Genomic DNA, 20174 nt, shown 5'->3' with positions numbered 1-20174 from the left:
TCCCTCACACTCCGGAGGGCGACCACACGTCCCCCACGCTCCCTTTCATCCCTCTTCCAACCCTCGCCCCGCCCCACGGAGCTTTAAGGACTTCAAGTGCCGAGCGACAGAGCCGGAAGCCAATCGGTGAGCTCAGCGCTAGACCCCGCCCCTAAGGCTCACCTGATTCGCTAAAGCTGCGGAGGGGGCGGTTCTAAGACTGCGCGTATCCGCCAATGAGAGGACGTGGAAGCGCCCCGCCCCCGAGAACGGACCAATGGCGTTCCCCAGGGGACGGGCACCGCCCCCTGGCGGCCGCAGGCTTCCACTGCAGGGGCCCCCGCTCGGGTTCAGTGACGCTGCCACCACCGCCTGTGTCCCCGGGCTCCGGGCAGGGCGGGGGGTGCGGTCGTGCAATAGGAAGCCAAGGGCATTGCAAGCTTCCCGTGGGGCACCGGCTACCTGACTTGGAGCCCTGCGCTGTGCATACCCGAGACACCTCCCGGACCCCCCACTTTTCGCACCCCACGAGACCCCCTTCTCGCCTCGGCCATGCCTCTAAACCGCACTTTGTCCGTGTCCTCCCTGCCGGGACTGGAGGACTGGGATGATGAGTTCGATCTGGAGAATACGGTTCTCTTCGAGGTGGCCTGGGAGGTGGCCAACAAGGGTGAGCACGTAGGAGGGGGCTGGAGGTCTTGCTCAGGGGAACCGGGCAGCTTGGTGACTCCTGTGTCCTTGGAGAGGGGCTGAGGTCTGTTTGGGGAGGGCCATCCCGGGAGAGGGGATGAAAGGCTCCTGGAAACCGGGGTTCTGTGGGATCTGGCAGGCTGCCGTGAAAAAAGATTCTTACATCCCCAGGCAACTTTGTGGGAGGCCAGACAGAGATCGTGGGTGTGAGGAGGGCAGGAAATAGGAGGCTGGCACTTCCTCGGGCCAACTTGGGTTAGGGGTTCCAGCACTGTTTTGCCTCTGTGGGGGTGGGTGGGGGCTGAGCTGGGGCTGTCCCCACTCCCCCACCCGACTCCGGATCTGGGAATGAGGGAATGCCTAAGTCGTATAGTGGGGGGACTTGGAGAACTGGCTGCTTGGGGAATAAAGTTGGGAGCAGGATGGAGACCCCATTTCTTAGGTTTGGGGCTGGGAGAGTGGGTGCCTTGCCTCTGAGGGACCTTGAACTCGGGCAAGTCGCGGAGATCCGTGGTCTTAGACACAGCCTGGTGGTACAGCGAGGCTGGGAATTCCTAAATTGGTCAGGGGCTGGGCCCCGGAATGGGAGTGGCTGGAAGTGGGGGCTGGAGGGGCCTCCATTTTTGCTTCCTGGGCCCCTGCAGGCCTGAGATTCTGGGCTCTGAGGAGGCTAGCAACTCTAGAGGGGTGGGAGCTGGGCCTGAGACCTCAGGGAGTTCTGGGAGGGGCAGGGCCCTGTGTGCCTGGTCCCCACTTGGGGAGAGGACACTGGGGGACAGGTCGACCAGTCCCTGGGGGGTAAGGAATGACAGTTCTGACTTCTCTTGGGCAACCAGGGGAAGCTAACGAGAATCACAATCTCCTCTCCTGCTCCCTAGAGCCTGTTCCACCCCAGAATCTGGCCCCACAGGAATCTGGGTCCTGGTAACCTCCATCACGTGTGGGGCCCCAGCCCCTAATTCTGCCAGCTCATGGACCCAGCTTCTCTCTGTCTCTCCTATTAGTTTCTATCTCTAAAGTTTTAGGACTAGGGAGGTGGCTTTGTTCAGTAATTCCTTCAAGTCTTAGCACCACCAAAAAAGCCCACCCCCCAAAAAAAAAGAAAAAATGTACATAAAATTTAGGGGCCTGAGCAATAGCACAGTAGTTAAAGGGTTAAGGTACTTGTCTTGCTTGAGGTTGACCCGAGTTCGATCCCCGACATCCCTTAGGGACAGGAATCTTCCCTGAGCGCCACCAAGTGTGGCCCCAAAAATAAAATATTAATAAAAATTTAATGAACCTCTTCCATCAAAATCTCAACTCCAGCCCCTCTTCCACCCAACAGGCCGCCCCCCAAATCCCCTCTCATTCTGAAGCAGGGGCACCCCATTCCCTCTTCCCACTAAGTCAGCACTGACCCTGTTCCCTGGGGCAGAGGGACCACACTGACGCCCTTGGGCCCACAGTGGGTGGTATCTACACCGTGCTGCAGACCAAGGCGAAGGTGACAGGGGATGAGTGGGGTGACAACTACTACCTGGTGGGGCCCTACACGGAGCAGGGCGTGCGGACCCAAGTGGAAGTGCTGGAGCCCCCCACACCTGCCCTGAAGAAGACCCTGGACTCCATGAACAGCAAAGGCTGCAAGGTAGGCCATGGTGGTGGGGAACCAGGGAAGCATTGGGGGGTGCGGGATGGGCAGGAGAGAGAGAGATGGTTGATCCTGACTAGAAACTACTGGGGCTCTGGGGAATGGGGGTGTACGTAGGCCCTTTGCCTTGGGCAAAGGGACAAATTTCTGAGTACGAAGCCACTGTAGGAAACAGACCCAAGACTCCATGCAGGAGGGCAGGTGGCCAGAAGAAGGGGTCAAGTTCAAGTTCCCTTTTGGCCTTTCCACTTGCCTTAACCTTGGCTGGTAGAGTTGGGTTTGGCACCTTGAACACCCCTCCCTGGTGCCCTGTGGCAGATTCTGAGTTTTAGGATTCGTGGGAGGACATTGGTTGAGTTTAAGTCAGTTTGGGCAGCAGGTTAGTGCTGTGTGTGTCTCATTGTCTCCTCTTCCTCTTCCTCTTCCTTCCTTTCTTCTTTTTTCTGTGGGGGGTGACAGAGAGAGAAAAAGAGAGAGATAGGGAGAAGCACTGTATCCCTAGCAGTGATCTAAGCCATAGGTGTATCAAGAGAGAGATTAAAAAAGAGAACATTTATAAGTAAGACTAGAGTGATATCACAGCAGGCTTAGGCGGATTAAGGTACTTGCCTTGCATGAGGCCAACCCGGATTCTATCCCTGGCATTCTGTGGGGTCCCCCCAACCACCACCAACTCAACCATCCCTGAGTGCAGAGCCAGGAGTCAGCCCTGAGCACTGTTGGGTGTGGCTCCAAACAAAAACTAACAAAAGAGAAGATTTAGAAGGAGAGAGGAAGGACATCTGATCTGCTAGACTCACCCAGTGGGTTCAGAAGGTGGGGCCCAGGAAGGGGGGGAAGCCCTTTGGGGCACAGGTCAAAAGTCCAAATCTGTGGGGTCTTCCAGGTGCCCCCCACCTTTGATTTATTCCTTCCCAGCCTCTGATTTATTGGGGGCTGGGGCTACAGCACAAGGGCACCTGCCTTGCACACAGTTGACCTGGGTTCGACTCCTGGCATCCCTTATGATGCCCTAAGCATGGTTTTTGTTTGTTTGTTTGTGTTTGGTTTGGGGGCCACACCTGGCAGCACTCAGGGGTTTTTCCTGGCTCTGCATTTAGAAATGACTCCTGGCCAGCTCGGGGACCATGTGGGATGCTGGGGATTGAACCCAGGTCTGTCCTGGGTGGGCTGTATGCAAGGCAAACGCCTTACCACTGTGCTATCACTCTGGCCCCTAGCTTCAGGTTTGGGGTGAGGTCTGGAATTGAGACAGGTCAGCTCAAGTGCCCAAGGAACCTGAGGTCAGCCCAGCCCTGTTCCACGGCAGCTGCTCCCCACGTGCTGGGGGCCTAAGAATAGCCCCCCCAAGTGAAAGGGCAGACAACAGCTGGCTGGGGGAGGGGCTCTCTGGCTGGGAAAAACTAGGTTGGGGAGACTCTGATCTCTGGAAAAGAAGGCGGTCAGAGAGGGTTGGCAGGGGCAGAAATAAGGTCCCCAGGCTCTGACACAAACCTGGGGAAGAAAAATGCCACCCCAGAGCGATAGCTGAGAGAGATTTTGCGTTGCACACATGGCTGACTGGGGTTCAATCCCCGGCATCCCATAGGGTCCCGAGCCTGCCAAGAGTAATTTCTGAGTGCAGAGCCAGGAGTAACCCCTGAGCGCTGCCGAGTGTGACCCAAAAAAGCCAGAAAGAAAATAAACAGGCAGGGAGGGGCCGGCAAGGTGGAGCTAGAGGTAAGGTGTATGCCTTACAAGCCCTAACCAAGGAAAGGACCACGGTTCCATCCCCCGGTGTCCCATATGGTCCCCCCAAGCCAGGGGCAATTTCTGAGCGCATAGCCAAGAGTAACCCCTGAGCATCTAACAGGTGTGGCCCAAAAAACTAAAAACAAAACAAACAAACAAAAAAAAGGCAGGAGCCCGAGAGATAGCATGGAGGTAAGGCATTTTCCTTGCATGCAAAATGACGGTGGTTGGAATCCTGGCATCCCATATGGTTCCCCAAGCCTGCTGGAAGCGATTTCTGAGCGTAGAGCCAGGAGTAACCCCTGAGCCCTGCCGGGTGTGACCCAAAAACAATAAATAAATAAAAATAAAAAGACAGCCATGAGGAGTGCCTAGGGCACTTGCCTTGTACACAGCAGACCTGGGCTTCTTTCATCCCTGGCATCTCATAAGGTCCCCCAGGAGTGATCCCTAAGCATAGAATGAAGAGTAAGCCCTGAGCACTGCCAGATATGACCTCAAAAGCAACAAACAGAAGGTGATGGGGAGGGAGCCAGAAAGATAGCCCAGTTTGATTCCCGGCATCTCATATGGTCCGCCTGCCTGGAGTAATTTCTGAGTGCAGAGCTAGGAGTAACCTTTGAGGGCCGAATATAGCCCCAAAACAAACCTCCTCCTCCTCCTCCTTCTACCTCTTCCTCCTCCTCCTCCTCATTCTTCTTCTTCCCCTTTCTCCTCTCCTTCCTCTTCTTCCTCCTCCTCCTCCTTCTTTTGGTTTCTGGGCCACACCCGATAGCTCTCATGGGTTACTCCTGGCTCTGAGCTCAGAAATTACCCCTGGTAGGCTCAGGACCATATAGGATGCCGAGGATTGAACCTGGGTTTGTGTGTACAAATCAAATGTGCCTTGCCACTGTGCTATCACTCTGGTCCCAGAAACAAATCTTTCTTTCTTTCTTTCTTTTTTTTTGCCTTTTGGGTCACACCTGGTGACACTCAGGGGTTACTTCTGGCTTTGTGCTCAGAAATCGCTTTTGGTTTGGGGGAATCGAACTGCTGTCCGACTTACGACTTATGTTAGTGTGTGCAAGGCAAATGCCCTACTGTTTGTGCCACTGTTCCAGCCCCATCAGAAACAAATCTTTTTTTTTTTTGGGGGGGTCACACCCAGCAGCACTCAGGTGTTACTCCTGACTCTACGCTCAGAAATCACCCCTAGCAGGCACAAGGGACCATATGGGATGCTGAGATTCGAACCACTGTCCTTCTGCATGCAAGGCAAACGCCTTACCGCTGTACTATCTCTCTGGCCCCAGAAACAAATCTTAAAATAGAGGCATCACGGCTGAGAGAGACACAGGGCAGGGATTAAGGTGCTTGCATCCAACTGGGTCCAGTGGGATCCCTGGCACCGTGTAGGGCCTGGGTCCAAAACCTCCCCACAATGAAAATATAATATAGTTGTGGAAGGTGAGGAGTTTTCTTTCTTTCTTTCTTTCTTTTTTTTTGTTTTTTGTTTTTTGCTTTTTGGGCCACACCCGGTGGTGCTCAGGGGTGACTCCTGGCTGTCTGCTCAGAAATAGCTCCTGGCAGGCATGGGAGACCATATGGGACACCGGGATTCGAACCAGCCACCTTAGGTCCTGGATCGGCTGCTTGCAAGGCAAACGCCGCTGTGCTATCTCTCCGGCCCGCTTAATAACTTTGATCATTTTGTTTTGTTTTTTGTTTTTTGTTTACTGGAGAGCTGGGGCTAGGGAAGCTTCCTTATATTACTTGGTTTCCAGGGTTTACACTCTTGTTTTGGGGGAGTGGCTACACCCAGCTGTGCTCAAAGCTGGGTCTGTGCTCAGGGATCACTTCTGAAAGGGCTCAGGGGATTATACAGGGGACTGGAGCTGTATAGCTCACAGTGGGGAGGACGCTTCCCTTTCAGGGGGCTGACCCGAGTTTGATCCGCAGCATCCCATAAGGTCCCCTGAGTCTTCCAGGAGTGATTCCTGAGTGCAGAGCCAGGAGTAAGCTCTGAACACGTCAAGTTGTGGCACACAAAACAAAAATTTTTGGTTTTTTGGAAGGCCACACCCAGCAGTACTCAAGGGTTATTCCTAACACTGCACTCAGCTCAGTGATCACTCTTGGCGGTGGTGAGGAACAAAATGGGGTGCCAGGACTGAACCCTGCTTGGCTCTGTGCAAGGCAAGCACCCTCCCCATTACTTAGCTCCAACTCTGGCTGGTTTTCTGGCCACATGCCAAAATTTGGCTGTGGGTTGGCACTGGCATGAGTTACTGACATTCCACCCACACGAAGATTTGGGACAGTGCTGGGGGCTACATTGCAGGGAAGATTGTATCCCTTAAGGCTCTTTTATTTATTTGGTTTTTGGACTACACACGGAGATGTTCAGGGGCTACTCCTGGCTCTGTGCTGAGAAATTATTCCTGGCAGGCTCAGGGAACTGTATGGGATGCCAGGAATTGAACCCAGGTCTGTCCTGAGGGCTGCATGCAAGGGAGATGCCCTACCACGCTGTGCTATCTCTCCAGCCCCTGAAGGCTGTCTTAATTATTATTTTGTTTTTGGGCCATACCTAGCAGCACTCGGGTTACTCAGAAATCACTCCTGTCAGGCATAGGGGACCATATGGGATTCTGGGGATTGAACCTGGGTTGGCCGTGTGCAAGGCAAATACCTCCTGTTACATCACTTTGGTCTCAGTTTCAATTACTTTTTAATCTATCTATTTTGGTTTTGGGGCCACATCTGCAGTGCTCAAGTCTCACTCCTGTCTCTGTGCTCAGGGATCACTCCTGGCAGGGCTTGGGGAATTATTATATGATGCCAGGAATCTAACCTGGGTCCTGTGCATGCATGATCTGGCCCAGAGGGGAACTTTAATAGAAACAAAACAGGAGTTAGGATAATGATGCAAGACACAGAAAAAAAATTGGGGTGGGCAGAATGAGGGTAAGTGGAAAGGTAAGGAGTGGGTGAGATTTGCACCAAACCAAGACACATAGGAAGCACTGAAGCAGAAGCCCCGACCTTGTCCCACAATAGGTAGAAGGCCAGAGACTGCCCAAAAACTCATGGCCACTCTGCGTCTACTTCTATTTCCCCAGGTTTATTTTGGACGCTGGCTGATCGAAGGGGGCCCTCTGGTGGTGCTCCTGGATGTGGGGGCATCTGCCTGGGCCCTGGAGCGCTGGAAGGGGGAACTCTGGGACACCTGCAATATTGGGGTGCCCTGGTATGACCGTGAGGCCAATGATGCCGTCCTGTTTGGCTTTCTCACCACCTGGTTCCTGGGTGAGGTAGGACACCCCCTTCCCGCCTCAGTTTGGGTTTGGCTTCAATTTTGGGTTGAAGGTGGTATTGGGGGAGTGTGGAGGCTCAATACTTGGGATTGGGGCTCTGGGAACCATCCAGAGCTGGGGGCTGCAGCCCAGGAAATCGTCTGGGCTCTTTTCCTCCTATTTCTATTAATCTAAGATAAATGTAACTTGGGGCTGGAGCGACAGCACAGTGGGGAGGGCATTAACCTTCCATGCAGTCGACATGGGTATGATCTCCGGCATCCCATATGGTTCCCTGAGCACCGCCAGAAATAATTCCTGAGACAGGACCAGGAGTACACACCATCAGGTGTGCCCCCCTGTAACTCCACCCTGGATTTAGGTGTACCTACCTGAGACCCTCCTGTTCCGGGGAGTGGTCATGAAAGGTTATATAAGGCCTTTGACCCAGGGGATTAGGCCTTTTGCCTTTTGGTCTTTGGCCAGCATGGAGGTCAAATGGAAGATGGCTGATAGGAGTTGGGATGGCAGAGAAAAATCCATTCATCCTTCACCATCCACTACCATCATTAATTATTTAACACTACACCCCCCAAAAAAGATAGATAATGGTTTACTATTTTCGTTTATTTCGGGGTTACACCCAGTGATCACAGTATTCAGGACTCACTCCTGACTCTGCACTCAGAAATGACTCATGGCGGTGCTTGGGGAAACCCTATGGGATGATGGGGAATCGAACCCGGGTCGGGTAAGGTATATGCAAGGCAAGCGCCTTACAGGCTGTCCCATTTTTCTAGCCCCTACGATGTGGTTTAAAGGGCTTGGAAAATCCCAGGATTCTATTTCTCTGAACTCTGGGTCACCTCCAGGGGCCCATTCCGTTCCCCTCATTTATGTGGGGGTGACCGGTGTCCTTCACAATCCTTGTCTCCCCGCAGTTCCTAGCGCAGAGCGAGGAGAAGCCTTATGTGGTGGCCCACTTCCACGAGTGGCTGGCGGGCATCGGGCTGTGCCTATGCCGTGCCCGGCGCCTGCCCGTGGCCACCATCTTCACCACCCACGCCACGCTGCTGGGGCGCTACCTGTGTGCGGGCGCCGTGGACTTCTACAACAACCTGGAGAATGTGAGCTGGGCAAGGGGCTTGTGGTGGGCAGGGAGAGTTCCATGCCAGCCCTGAACCCCCTTACCCAGGTGTCTTAAGCCCTTAAGCCGATTTCTTTGTCAGACCCAGCCCTCAGCCCCTCTCCCCCGGACTCCAGACTGTCCAAACCTTCCCCTGCTCCCCTGACTCCACTGCCTTCCGCACACCCAGTTCAATGTGGACAGGGAGGCGGGCGAGAGGCAGATCTACCACCGCTACTGCATGGAGCGGGCGGCCGCACACTGTGCCCACGTCTTCACCACCGTGTCCCAGATCACCGCCATTGAGGCTCAGCACCTGCTGAAGAGAAAACCAGGTAGGGGCTGGTCGGCTGCTGGAGGCCTCAGCAGGAGCTAAGCCAGCTTGGCAATGAGGACAAGTCCCCGCCCTGTCGCCCCTCTCCACTCCCGGGTTAGCATCCTGCCTTCCTGCCTAGTGCTTTGCTCCCGGCCAAGGATGAAGGATGCTGGTTTGTAAATTTCTTGTCAATTTCTCGGATGGTCCAGAGCAGTCGAGTTCATTGACTGACCAGAGCAGCTTCCAGTTTCTCAGAGGGGCGGGGCTTCACTGGCCTGACCCCGCCCTCAGGAATCACTCCAGGCAATGCTTGGAGGACCAGAAGGGTTGTCGAGGATCAACCTGGGGTGGCCTTATGCAAGGCAAGCGCCCTCCCCGTTGTACTCTCGCTCCAGCCCCCTTGTTTTTGAGCAAGGCTGGAATCAGTCACTCTGCACATTACATTCCTTGTGAAGAAGCCAGAGCACAGCAAGGTGGCTGTTTTACCTTGCATGCAGTGGACCTGGGTTGGATCCCCAGGTTCCCATAGGGTCCCCTCCAGTATGGCCAGGAATGACCCCTGAGAACAGAGCCGGGAGTAACTAATTCCTGAGCACCGCTGGTGTGGCCTCAAAACAAAAATTTATATATCTGGGGCCAGTGAGGTGGCGCTAGAGGTAAGGTGTCTGCCTTGCAAGCGCTAACCAAGAAAGGACTGCGGTTCGATCCCCTGGCATCCCATATGGTCCCCCCAAGCCAGGAGCAATTTCTGAGCGCTTAGCCAGGAGTAACCCCTGAGCATCAAATGGGTGTGGCCCAAAACAAAACAAAACAAAACAAAACAAAAAAAAAATATATATATATATATATATATATATCCCATGGTTGTAAGGGAATAGAGAACTACAAGTTCCTTAGGCCTTTGGTCTCTTATGTTCTGATCATTTGCCGCAAGAACTGATGGAATCCTTTATTTTTTTCCTTGATGAGTTTTGTTTTGTTTTTTTGGGGGGCGCTCAGGATTACTCCTGACTCTGCGCTCAGAAATCTCTCCTGGCAAGCATCGGGGACTGTTTGGGATGCTGGAATTCGAACCACCATCCTTCTGCATGCAAGGCAAACACCCTACCTCCATGCTATCTCTCCAGCCCCCTTGATGAGTTTTAATTTCATTGATGATAGGAAATGGTTGGGATTCTAAAAAGAAACTTTAAGACCGAATGTTTGTTTGGGATAGACAGAATGGGGACAGTTTTTAATCATTTGCAGTAAAACAGGAGAATGAAAAGAATTTACTTAATATTGATTAAGGTATTTCTGATATGCCTCTGGTGGCAGCTGGTGTGAGCTGCAATGAGTTTTTCTGGGAGTAGAAGGTGAGAGGGGCAGCCGGATCCCTAAGAGCGTGCACAGGGGAGTTATTGGAGAAAAGAAAAAGAAATTTGTTAAACAACAGGGATTTTTCACTGCGTTGAGTCAACCTCACTTGTCTGCATGGAGAATTGACAGGTGACTGCCTTGTCCCCCAATCCTAGATATTGTTACTCCCAATGGACTGAACGTGAAGAAGTTTTCTGCCATGCACGAATTCCAGAACCTCCATGCACAGAGCAAGGCTCGAATCCAGGAGTTTGTGCGGGGCCATTTCTATGGGTATGTGGGCCAGAGACTTAAGGTCATTGTATTTGTTTTTGTCTTTTTAAATTTATTTGTCTGGTCCACCTGGCAGTGCTCAGGGCTTACTCCTGATTTTGCACTGAGGGGTCACTTCTGGCAGGGCTTAGGGGAACATCTGTAGTACCAGGCTCAAACCCAGGTCTTCTGTGTGCAAGGCAAATACCTTCCTTACCCACTGCTTACCCACTATTACTCCAGCCTTAAATTTGGAGGTCGGAGGGGGTGATGAGCCCAGTCTTGGATTTTGAGGAAGGGGAAAGCTGGGGGCTCAGAGCACCTCTTGTATCCTTGAGCCCTGGAACCACAACTCTCTATTCCTGGAGATCCCATCTAAAGATAGCAAGACCACTCTATCCAGAGGGGTTCCCATTGATGCCTCTGTGCTATCTCAGCTGTTCTTTGCCCCAGTGGCTGCTGGGACTTGTAGTTCTCACACTTCACCCTGCCTTGTGGCTTCTTTTAGGCATTTGGATTTCAACCTGGACAAGACGTTGTACTTTTTTATCGCTGGCCGTTATGAGTTCTCCAACAAAGGGGCTGATATCTTTTTGGAGGCCTTGGCCCGGCTCAACTACCTGCTCAGAGTAAGTTTGGGACTGGGACTGAATAGGATAGAGGAAGGAGAGAAATGGAGGCTTGGGGGACCCCAGAGGAGAGCAGCAACCTGGGAGAAAGCCAAAATCTCTCAGAAAGGGATAGCCATACTCTCCCATAATTCCCTTTGACCAGAAAGGCTATGACAAGATCTCAGTGGTCTTGGGAGGTTATAGAGGGCATCTGAGCATTCTTCCCTGTGACCCCAAGTTCTTCTTTCCTGTCCTAGGTGAATGGCAGTGAGCAGACAGTGGTTGCTTTCTTCATCATGCCAGCTCGGACCAACAATTTCAACGTGGAAACACTCAAGGGCCAAGCCGTGCGCAAGCAGCTATGGTCAGTGGCATCCTCTCTGCTTTGGGTCCCTATGGGCTCCCTCCTCAGTCCTCACCATTGTCCCCCACAATTGTGTCCAACTGTCCCCACAATATCTAGCGAGGTCACCTGCTTTGGGGACTTCAGATTGAGGGCAGGAAGAAGGAATGTGGAGGGAGGGATAAGTATAATATAGACAACCCAGTCTCATCTCTGAGACTCAGTTTCCCCACTTGTAAAGCCCATATGTTGAGCCCCTAGGGTGTGCTGGGCCTTGAGAACCAGAACAAGAAGGATAAATATGCTACCCTTTTTCTACATTCTAGAAAATTCTTCTTTTTTCTTTTTCTTTTCTTTTTTTTTTTTTTTTTTTGGTTTTTGTGTCACACCCGGCAGCATTCAGGGGTTACTTCTGGTTCTACACTTAGAAATCGCCCTGGCAGGCTTGGGGGACCATATGGGATGCCAGGATTCGAACCACCCTCCTTCATCACCCAAGGCAAATGCCCCACCTCCATGGTATCTCTTCGGCTCCCACATTCTAGAAAATTCTATAGGAGTTGCCTTCACACTGACCTAGGGAACGAAGTTGTTGGGATGAACCAACCACACTGAATGCTTGTTGAGTAGAGGGTGGAGGAAGAGCTGGGGTCCCTGGGGAGGGGATAGCAGCACAATATATAGCCCTGGTGTGTGTTGGAGAAATTGGGGGGAGGGCGGTATGACTAGTCCAGAGTGCCCAAGGGAGAGAAGGGAGTTCCAGGATGGGGCTGGAGAGTTGGTACAGGGTTAAGGGCTCTTGCCTTGTATACTGCCCCCCATTTTGATCCCCAGCACTGCATATGCCCCCCCCCCCCCAGCATCACAGAATCAGGAACAGCCCCTGAGCTTCCTCAAGGTGTGGAACCTTGGATTTTATATCCATTCATCTTCTTTTCTCAGACTATAAATATATTTTTGGTAAAATGGGTCTTGGAGAGACAGGAGCAATAGCATGTGGTCTATCCAGGTTTGATTCCCAGCATCCCCCTGTGCCTTCCGGGAGGATTTCTGAGTGCAGAATTAGTAGTAACCCCTGAGCGCCACTGGGTGTGGCCACAAAACAAACAAAAATGATGGAAGATGTAGTGTGCTGGGGAGTGTCCCCATGTGAAAGTACAATGATGTATATGTGAGACCCCAGGTTTGATCCATGGGACATAGCATCACCATATCAAGAACCCCAGTGAGCCTGGTGACTTTTCAGGGAGTCTTGTGGTGAGCCAGTTACTCAGCAGTATTTTTTTTGGGGGGGCCACACCTGGCGGTGCTCAGAGGTTACTCCTGGCTCTCTGCTTAGGAATTGCTCCTACCAGGCTCAGGGGACCATATGAGAGGCCAGGGATCGAACCCGGGTTGGCTGCGTGTAGGGCAAATGCCCTCCCTGCTGTGCTTTTGCTCCATTACAAGACACTTTTTTATCATAACCTCATCGAGTTCTCAGAGTAAGCCTGTGAGGTCAGTTTTATTTTTAGCCTCAGTTGCTTCTGGGATCTGGGATGAGGCCCTGAGGGCCAGAGAGGGAGGAGCATTCTGGTTTTTGTGTGTATGTGGGGGGCACTCAGAAATTGCTCCTGGCAGGCTCAGGGGACCATATGGGATGCCGGGGATTGAACCCAGGTCCTTGCGGGTTGGTCGCGTGCAAGGCAAATGCCCTACCACTGTGCTATTACTCTGGCCCCAGGAGGGACATTCTGGGCTCATTGGTGCATCCAAGCCCTCAATGGCCTGTTCCTTGGGTCCTCTGGCCTGTTCAGACCTCAGTCCCTGTCTCCCCCCCCCCCCCCCGGCCACAGAATGTTCCTCATGGTAGCTGCGTTGTTTTCCTTGCCAGGGATACAGCCAACACGGTGAAGGAGAAGTTTGGGCGGAAGCTCTATGAATCCCTCCTGGTGTGAGTAGCTGAGATCAGCAGGGTATCTTGGTCCTCCTGGCCCTGCTCATACCTATTCCCCAGAGGCATCCATCGCCCCCCTTACTTTCCAGGGGTAACCTCCCAGACATGAACAAGATGCTGGACAAGGAAGACTTCACCATAATGAAGAGGGCCATCTTTGCCACGCAGGTATGGCAGGGCCCTTGAGCGAGAAGTAGCTGCACCTACACCTAGCAGCTTCAGAAGCACTGGGCATCGGAGCACTGTCTTCAGAGTAGTAGCTGTCCATTGAGGCCATGCCTATGAGAATCTTTCTCTGGGGCTGGCGAGCTGGCACTGGAGAGAACATGTGGGTTTGCATCTGGCTGACCCTGGTTTGAATCACCAGCACTGCTTAGCACACACACACACACACACACCCCAGCCAACTCTGCCAGGGGTTGCTCCTGAGCATAGAGCCAGGAATCATGTCTGAGCACTGCCTAATGGGTGTTTCCATCCTACCCTCTAAAATAAAAAGGATAAAGAAATCAGTAGGAGAGGGGCCAGAAGGATAGCACAGTGGTAGTGTGTTTGCCTTGCATGCAAACCACACCCCAAGAGTAAGCCCTGAGTATAAGTCCTGAGTGCCATCAGATGGCTGCAAGACAAAAATGAATGGCACTGGGCCCGGAGAGATAGCACAGTGGTGTTTGCCATGCAAGCAGCCGATCCAGGACCAAAGGTGGTTGGTTCAAATCCCGGTGTCCCATATGGTCCCCGTGCCTGCCAGGAGCTATTTCTGAGCAGACAGCCAGGAGTAACCCCTGAGCACTGCCAGGTGTGACCCAAAAACCAAAAACCAAAAAAAAAAAAATAAATGGCACTGTTGAAGGGTGTTGTACATTCTATGACTGAAACCCAAGTATGAAAATTTTGTGACCACAGTGTTTAAATAAAGAAATTAATTTAGGGGCCAGAGAGATAGCATAGTGGTAGGGCGTTTGCCTTGTGCATAGTTGATCCAGTAGAGATGGTGGTTCAAATCCCAGTAGCCCATATGGTCCCCTGAGCCTGCCAGAAGCAACTTCTAAGCGTAGAGCAAGGAGTAACCCCTGAGCATGGCTGGGTGTGACCCAAAAACCAAAAGCAAAACAAAACAAAAAGGGTAAAAAGAAAAGGAAAGAAAAAGGAAACCTAAACAGCCATAATCTGAGCCATGCTTTGCTCACAGAAATCCCAGGTTTGATCCCCAACATCCCATAGGGCCCCCCAATCACCTCTAGGAGTAATTTCTTTTTTGTTGTTGTTGTTTTTGGGCCACACCCAGAGGCGCTCAGGGGTTACTCCTGGCTCTGTGCTCAGAAATTGCTCCTGGCAGGTTTCGGCGACTATATGGGATGCCGAGGATCAAACCTGGGTACAAACCAGGTTGGCAGCATGCAGTGGAAACGCTCTACTGCTGTGCTATCACTCCGGTTCCCTCTAGCAGTAATTCCTGAGTGCAGAGCTAGGAGTAAGCTTTGAGTATTGTCGGATTTTACCCCAAAACAAAAACTAAAAGAAAAGGAAAAGAAATTCACAACCCCAGCATGGGCAGCTGAGCGCCTACTTTGCATGAAGGAGACCTGGGTTCAGTTTCCAACCTCAATGTCCCCTGGTCTCCACAAGTATCATAGTGGACAAACCCCTCCTAGCACAGAGCCCAGTGCAACCCCTGAAAATCAGCAGGTGTACCCCAATTTCCCAACCACAAACACACAGAAAGGAATCTCCACCTCTTAGTACACTCTTGATCCTGTGGGGCCACATCCTGCCCACAAGGGTGGCCTTGGAGCTCCCCAGGTCAGTTTGGCTCCCTCTCAGAGAATGGGAACGGGGGCTCTCTGCCTGCCCTCTCCCTGACCACACCCCACTTATGCCCCTGCAGCGCCAGTCCTTTCCCCCCGTGTGCACCCACAATATGCTGGATGACTCCTCCGACCCCATCCTCACCACCATCCGCCGGATCGGCCTGTTCAACAGCAGCGCCGACAGGGTCAAGGTGAGGGGCTCATGGGCCAGTTTGGGGGGGGGCACCTTGGTGAGTGGAACCAGCTGGGTAGTGTCTGAACAATTTTTGGTCTCTGCCCAGGTACCCAGGAGCTGAGCTGGGCTGGGCAGTCCAGTGGGGAGGGCAATTGCCTTGCAGGCGGCAGAGCTGGGTTTGACCTCCTGCATCCCACATAAGATTGAGAGCCTTCCAGGAGTCATCCCTGAGCACTGCCAGAGATGGCGCCCCCCAAAAAAGAGGGAGCTGGGCTGATCATTTATTTATCACCAGGTGATCTTCCACCCCGAGTTCCTCTCCTCCACAAGCCCCCTACTTCCCGTGGACTACGAGGAGTTCGTCCGTGGCTGTCATCTTGGGGTTTTCCCCTCCTACTACGAACCCTGGGGCTACACACCGGGTAAGTGCTGTGATCCTGGGGACCCGTCTCTGCATTCCAGTCTCCCCTGGTTTTGAGCCTCAACATCTCATGATTCCTGGGGCACCACCAGAATAATTTTTCAGAGCCAGGAGTAACCCCTGAGCACTGGCAGGTGTGGCTGCCCCAAAACCAACCAAGCCCCCTATTAGTCTGAGGGGCTGAATTTTTTATAGTACTGTGGAGAGGGCATCTGCCTTGTATGTGGCTGATCCGGGTTCTATCCTCAGCATCCCATAGGGTCCCCCGAATCTACCAGGAGTGATCCCTGAGCATAGAGCCAGGAATAACCCCTGGGCACTGCTGGACATGCCCAAAACAAAACAAAAAGTTTTCTAATTCAACGAGCCATGAACAAACCTCATCCCAAAAGGTTTTGTTTTGTGTTTTTTATCCTCAAATTTTGGCCCAAGCGCTTTCCCTTTCCCGTGCCTCAGCTGAGAAAATGGGTTCGCCTGGAAAAAAAAAGGGGGGGAGCGGAGTGATAACATAGCGGTAGGGTCCTTGCCTTGCACGCTGCCTATCTGGGAAGGACCCTGGTTCAATCCCAGCATCTCATATGATCCCCTCGAGCCTGCCAGGAGCGATTTCTGAGCGCAGAGCCAGGAGAAACCCCTGAGCGCCGCCGGGTATGCCCCCCCAGAAAAACAAAAAATGGGTTCATTTCTGCACCCCGTTTTTCCTGCACTTGCACTTCCTCGAGCGTCCAGCAGAGGGCGCTGCCGAGGCGTGGCGGTGCTGTCAAACTCGGGGTGCCCGCCGCTGGGCTCAGCGGGTCTTTCCTTTCTCGCGCCCCGCAGCCGAGTGCACCGTCATGGGCATCCCCAGCATCTCCACCAACCTCTCCGGCTTCGGCTGCTTCATGGAGGAGCACATCGCCGACCCCTCCGCCTACGGTGCGCTCCCTGGCTGGGGCCCCAGGGAGGCCTGGGAGGGGGCGTGCCCGGGAAGAGGGATCGGGGGTTCCACTGCGGCCCCCGGAGGATCGAGGGCTCCCCCCGGCCCGCAGCGGGGTCTCTGAGCCCCTTTTCCTTCCTCCCTGCCCTCCCCGACCCCCGCAGGCATCTACATCCTGGACCGGCGGTTCCGCAGCCTGGACGACTCCTGCTCGCAGCTCACCTCCTTCCTCTACAGCTTCTGCCAGCAGAGCCGGCGGCAGCGCATCATCCAGCGGAACCGCACCGAGCGCCTGTCCGACCTCCTGGACTGGAAGTACCTCGGCCGGGTACGCACGAGCCCCCTTTCCCGGCCTCTTGCAGACCCTTTGGCCTCCTCGGGCTGTCGGAGGACATCGGCTGCGGCCGGTGCTGCCCCTTTAAGAGCTCCTTCGCCTCGCCCCCGCCCCTGGGACCCGTTTCCGCGCCGACTGGCCAGTCTGGTGGGCGTGGCCCCAAGACCGTCCAATCACAGCCCTGCTTATTTACATAAGGCCGTGCCCTCGGACGGTGCAATTCGCAGAGCTTGCTAGGGAAGCCCCGTGTGCTCATTTGCATAAAAGGCGTGGCCAGGGCCAGAGCGCTGGTAGGCGCGCGGGCCGGGGCTGCCTCCGTCCCTGGGATCAATTTCGGCGCGAACTGGCCAGGCCTGTGGGCGTGGCTTCGAGAACGTCCAATCACAGCCCTAGTGATCTACATAAGGGGCGTGTCCTGGGAGACGCGGTTTGCTTATTAGCTAGATAGGGAAGACACTTTGCTCATCTGCATAAGAGGCGTGGCCGGGACCGTCTCCGTGGGCGAGGAAATCGTCCACTCTCAGCCCTGCTTATCTACATAAGGGGAGTGCCCCGGGAGGCTGATTTGCATAACTAGGGAAGCCCTTGTGTGCATTTGCATAAAAGGCGTGGTCAAGGCCGGAGCGCTAGCACCGCGGGGTGGGGCGCTTGCCTTGCAAGACGCCGATGCGGGTTCGAACCCCGACATCCCCTAGGGTACCCCTCAGCGCCACCAGCAGTTAAGTCCTGGGTGCAGAAGCGGGAGTGGCCCCTGGCTCTGCCCCCTCCCCAAATAAAAGCGAAGCCCCCACCCCGCCCTGCTCCTGGGGCCCCTGACACCCCTCTTTTGTCCGCCCAGTACTACACGTCGGCGCGCCGCATGGCCCTGGCCAAGGCCTTCCCGGACCACTTCACCTACCTGCCCCGCGAGGCCGAGGCTGTGAGTAGAAGAGGGGGCTCCCGGACCTCGGGCTTAGTGGGGTGCGGGGTGCTGATTCGAGGGGAAGCGGGATGCAAATTAGAGACGGTGCGGGATGCTGATTAGAGGGTGATGCATGCTAATTAGAAGGGAAGCAGGATGCAAATGACAGACTGCGGGATGCTGGTTAGAGGGTGCGGAATGCTAATTAGGGTGTGCGGGTTGCTAATTAGAGGGTGATGTATGCTAATCAGATGATACGCTAATTAGAAGGCCGTGGGATGCAAATTAGAGACGGTGCGGGATGTTAGAGGGTGACGTATGCTAATCAGATGCTAAGCTAATTAGAAGGCCGTGGGATGCTAATTAGAGTTGCGGGATGCTAGCTAGAGGGAGGGAATTCGAGGTGCCAATTAGATGCTAATTGGAGGCGGCTCCGGATACAAATTCGAGGGGTAGGGGCTGCCAGTTAGGGGGTGCCACTTAGAGGGGTGCAGGGTGCTGACGAGCGGACATGCACTCTAGAGGGCTGCGGGGCGGAGGCGGGCCTGCCTGGCCCCTGGGCCCCAGCTCAGCCGGCCGCCCTCCCTCCCTCCCTCCCTCCGTCCCCACCGGGACCCGCAGGCCCAGGGCTACCGCTACCCGCGCCCCGCGTCCGTGCCGCCGTCACCGTCGCTGTCCCGCCACTCGAGCCCGCACCTGAGCGAGGACGAGGCGGACGACGAGCCCCGCGACGGGCCCGACGGCGACGAGCGCTACGACGAGGACGAGGAGGCCGCCAAGGACGCGCGCAACATCCGCGCCCCGGAGTGGCCCCGCCGCGCCTCCTCGGGGGGCGGTGGCAAGCGGGGCTCCGTGGACACGGCGCCCTCCAGCTCGCTCAGCACCCCCAGCTCGCCCCTGAGCCCCGCCAGCTCCCTGGGCGAGGAGCGCAACTGAGTCCCGGACGGAGGGACCCACGCGGACTCCCTCCCTGCACCCCACGCCCGAACCCGACACTCTGGGGAGACCCGCACTCCCTCCTTGCACCCCTCTTCCAAACCCACACTCCCTTCCTGCACCCCACGTCAGAACCCGACACTCTGTGGGGGACCCACACTCCTTCCCTGCACCCCTCTGCCAAACCCACACTCCTCCCTGCACCCCACGCCTGAACCCCGACACTGTGGAGAGACCCACATTCCTTGCACCCCTCTACCAAACCCACACTCCCTCCCCGCACCCTCGCCCAAACCCCGACACTCTGTGGGGTCCATTGCCCCAAACCCTCCACTCCAGCCGCTCCAGCTCGGCTCCTGGAACTCCCTGACACTCCAGACTCACAGTTGTGCCTTCCTGGGCTACAGAACCAATGTCTTCTGTACCCTGGACAACCCCACTCCCAGGCCTGGCTGGGGTCACTGTACCCTGGACACCCCCATTCCCAGGTCTGGCTGGGGTCCCACGGGCCAGGAAAGTGCCATTACCAGTATCCCATCCCCGTGGTGCCTCACAGGCTTAAATCCTCGAGGCTGGCCAATGCCGCAGCCAAGAAAGTGCCAGGCTCAGATCTGGGGTTCCCGGGGGTGGGGTCCCCCACAATCTTAGCCAAGCAGGCAGGGGACTCCTCAGAGACTTGAATTCAGATGCAAAAACAGTTCTGGGTGCCTGGTCCAGAACTCTGTCCGGGACAGCGTCCTGGTGTTTACCCTGGACTAGCCCTTTCTGGGGTGCCCGGGAGGGTCTCTCCAGCGCTGCTCCCCCTCACCCCAACTCTGGCCAAGTGAGAGATGGCAGAGTCTCCTGGGTTTTCCCCTCTCCCCTTACCCCGGTGCTGGCACTCCTGGTTGGGTGGCCTTTTCTGGCCATGAGTGCTGCGGGGGACCCTCCTAAGAGACAGAACTTCCGTCTGGCCCCCAACATTGCCCAACTGCTAGGCCCCACTCCCCCCACAAAACCACTGGATTCTAGGTCTCGGCCGTGGCACCTAGAACCTCGCCACTGTGCGCCTGCGGCCCCTTAACAGGCTTCACCGAGAGAGCCCAGTCCACTGGGCTCTCAAACCTCCGTATGTACCTCCAGGTTCCTTCTTCTACCCAGGCTGTGCCGTGGCCCCCAGCTTCGGTGGAAGAAGGGGCCCCCACGTGTGTTGTGTCCCTGCATTTGGCTTGCAGTGGGGAGGGGGTGGGAGAGGGGGTGTGACTGAAGTGTGTCCAGAAATGGAAAAAATACAGCTATATTTAACAAGTTCCAGTGTGCTGCTGGGGCCGCCTTGGGCCACCTCTCCTTTCAACGTGTCTGTTTGTCTGTCTCCTTCCTATCTTCTGAGTTCTGGTGTGTTGTTATGTGATTTATTTATTTATAGTTTTGTTTTTTAGGTCCCACC

The 20174-nt window shown here is 54.7% G+C and overlaps 1 protein-coding gene across 1 annotated transcript; it reads left to right on the top strand.

Moving 5' to 3' along the window:
- The first annotated feature begins 337 nt into the window (after positions 1-337).
- Positions 338-19359, top strand: GYS1 (glycogen synthase 1). Its single transcript, XM_049786185.1, has 17 exons — positions 338-649; positions 2118-2299; positions 7138-7329; positions 8253-8438; positions 8628-8772; positions 10268-10385; positions 10873-10993; positions 11233-11339; positions 13192-13251; positions 13344-13422; positions 15143-15256; positions 15536-15662; positions 16481-16576; positions 16742-16905; positions 17750-17830; positions 18434-18774; positions 19032-19359. The coding sequence occupies exons 1-16, from the start codon at positions 532-534 to the stop codon at positions 18746-18748; spliced, it is 2205 nt and encodes a 734-aa protein (XP_049642142.1). The 5' UTR covers positions 338-531; the 3' UTR covers positions 18749-18774; positions 19032-19359.
- The last annotated feature ends 815 nt before the right edge of the window (positions 19360-20174 follow it).

The sequence above is a fragment of the Suncus etruscus genome, chromosome 14, assembly GCF_024139225.1.
Source record: "Suncus etruscus isolate mSunEtr1 chromosome 14, mSunEtr1.pri.cur, whole genome shotgun sequence".
NCBI lineage: Eukaryota > Metazoa > Chordata > Mammalia > Eulipotyphla > Soricidae > Suncus > Suncus etruscus.
This window is presented reverse-complemented; position numbering and strand designations above follow the sequence as displayed.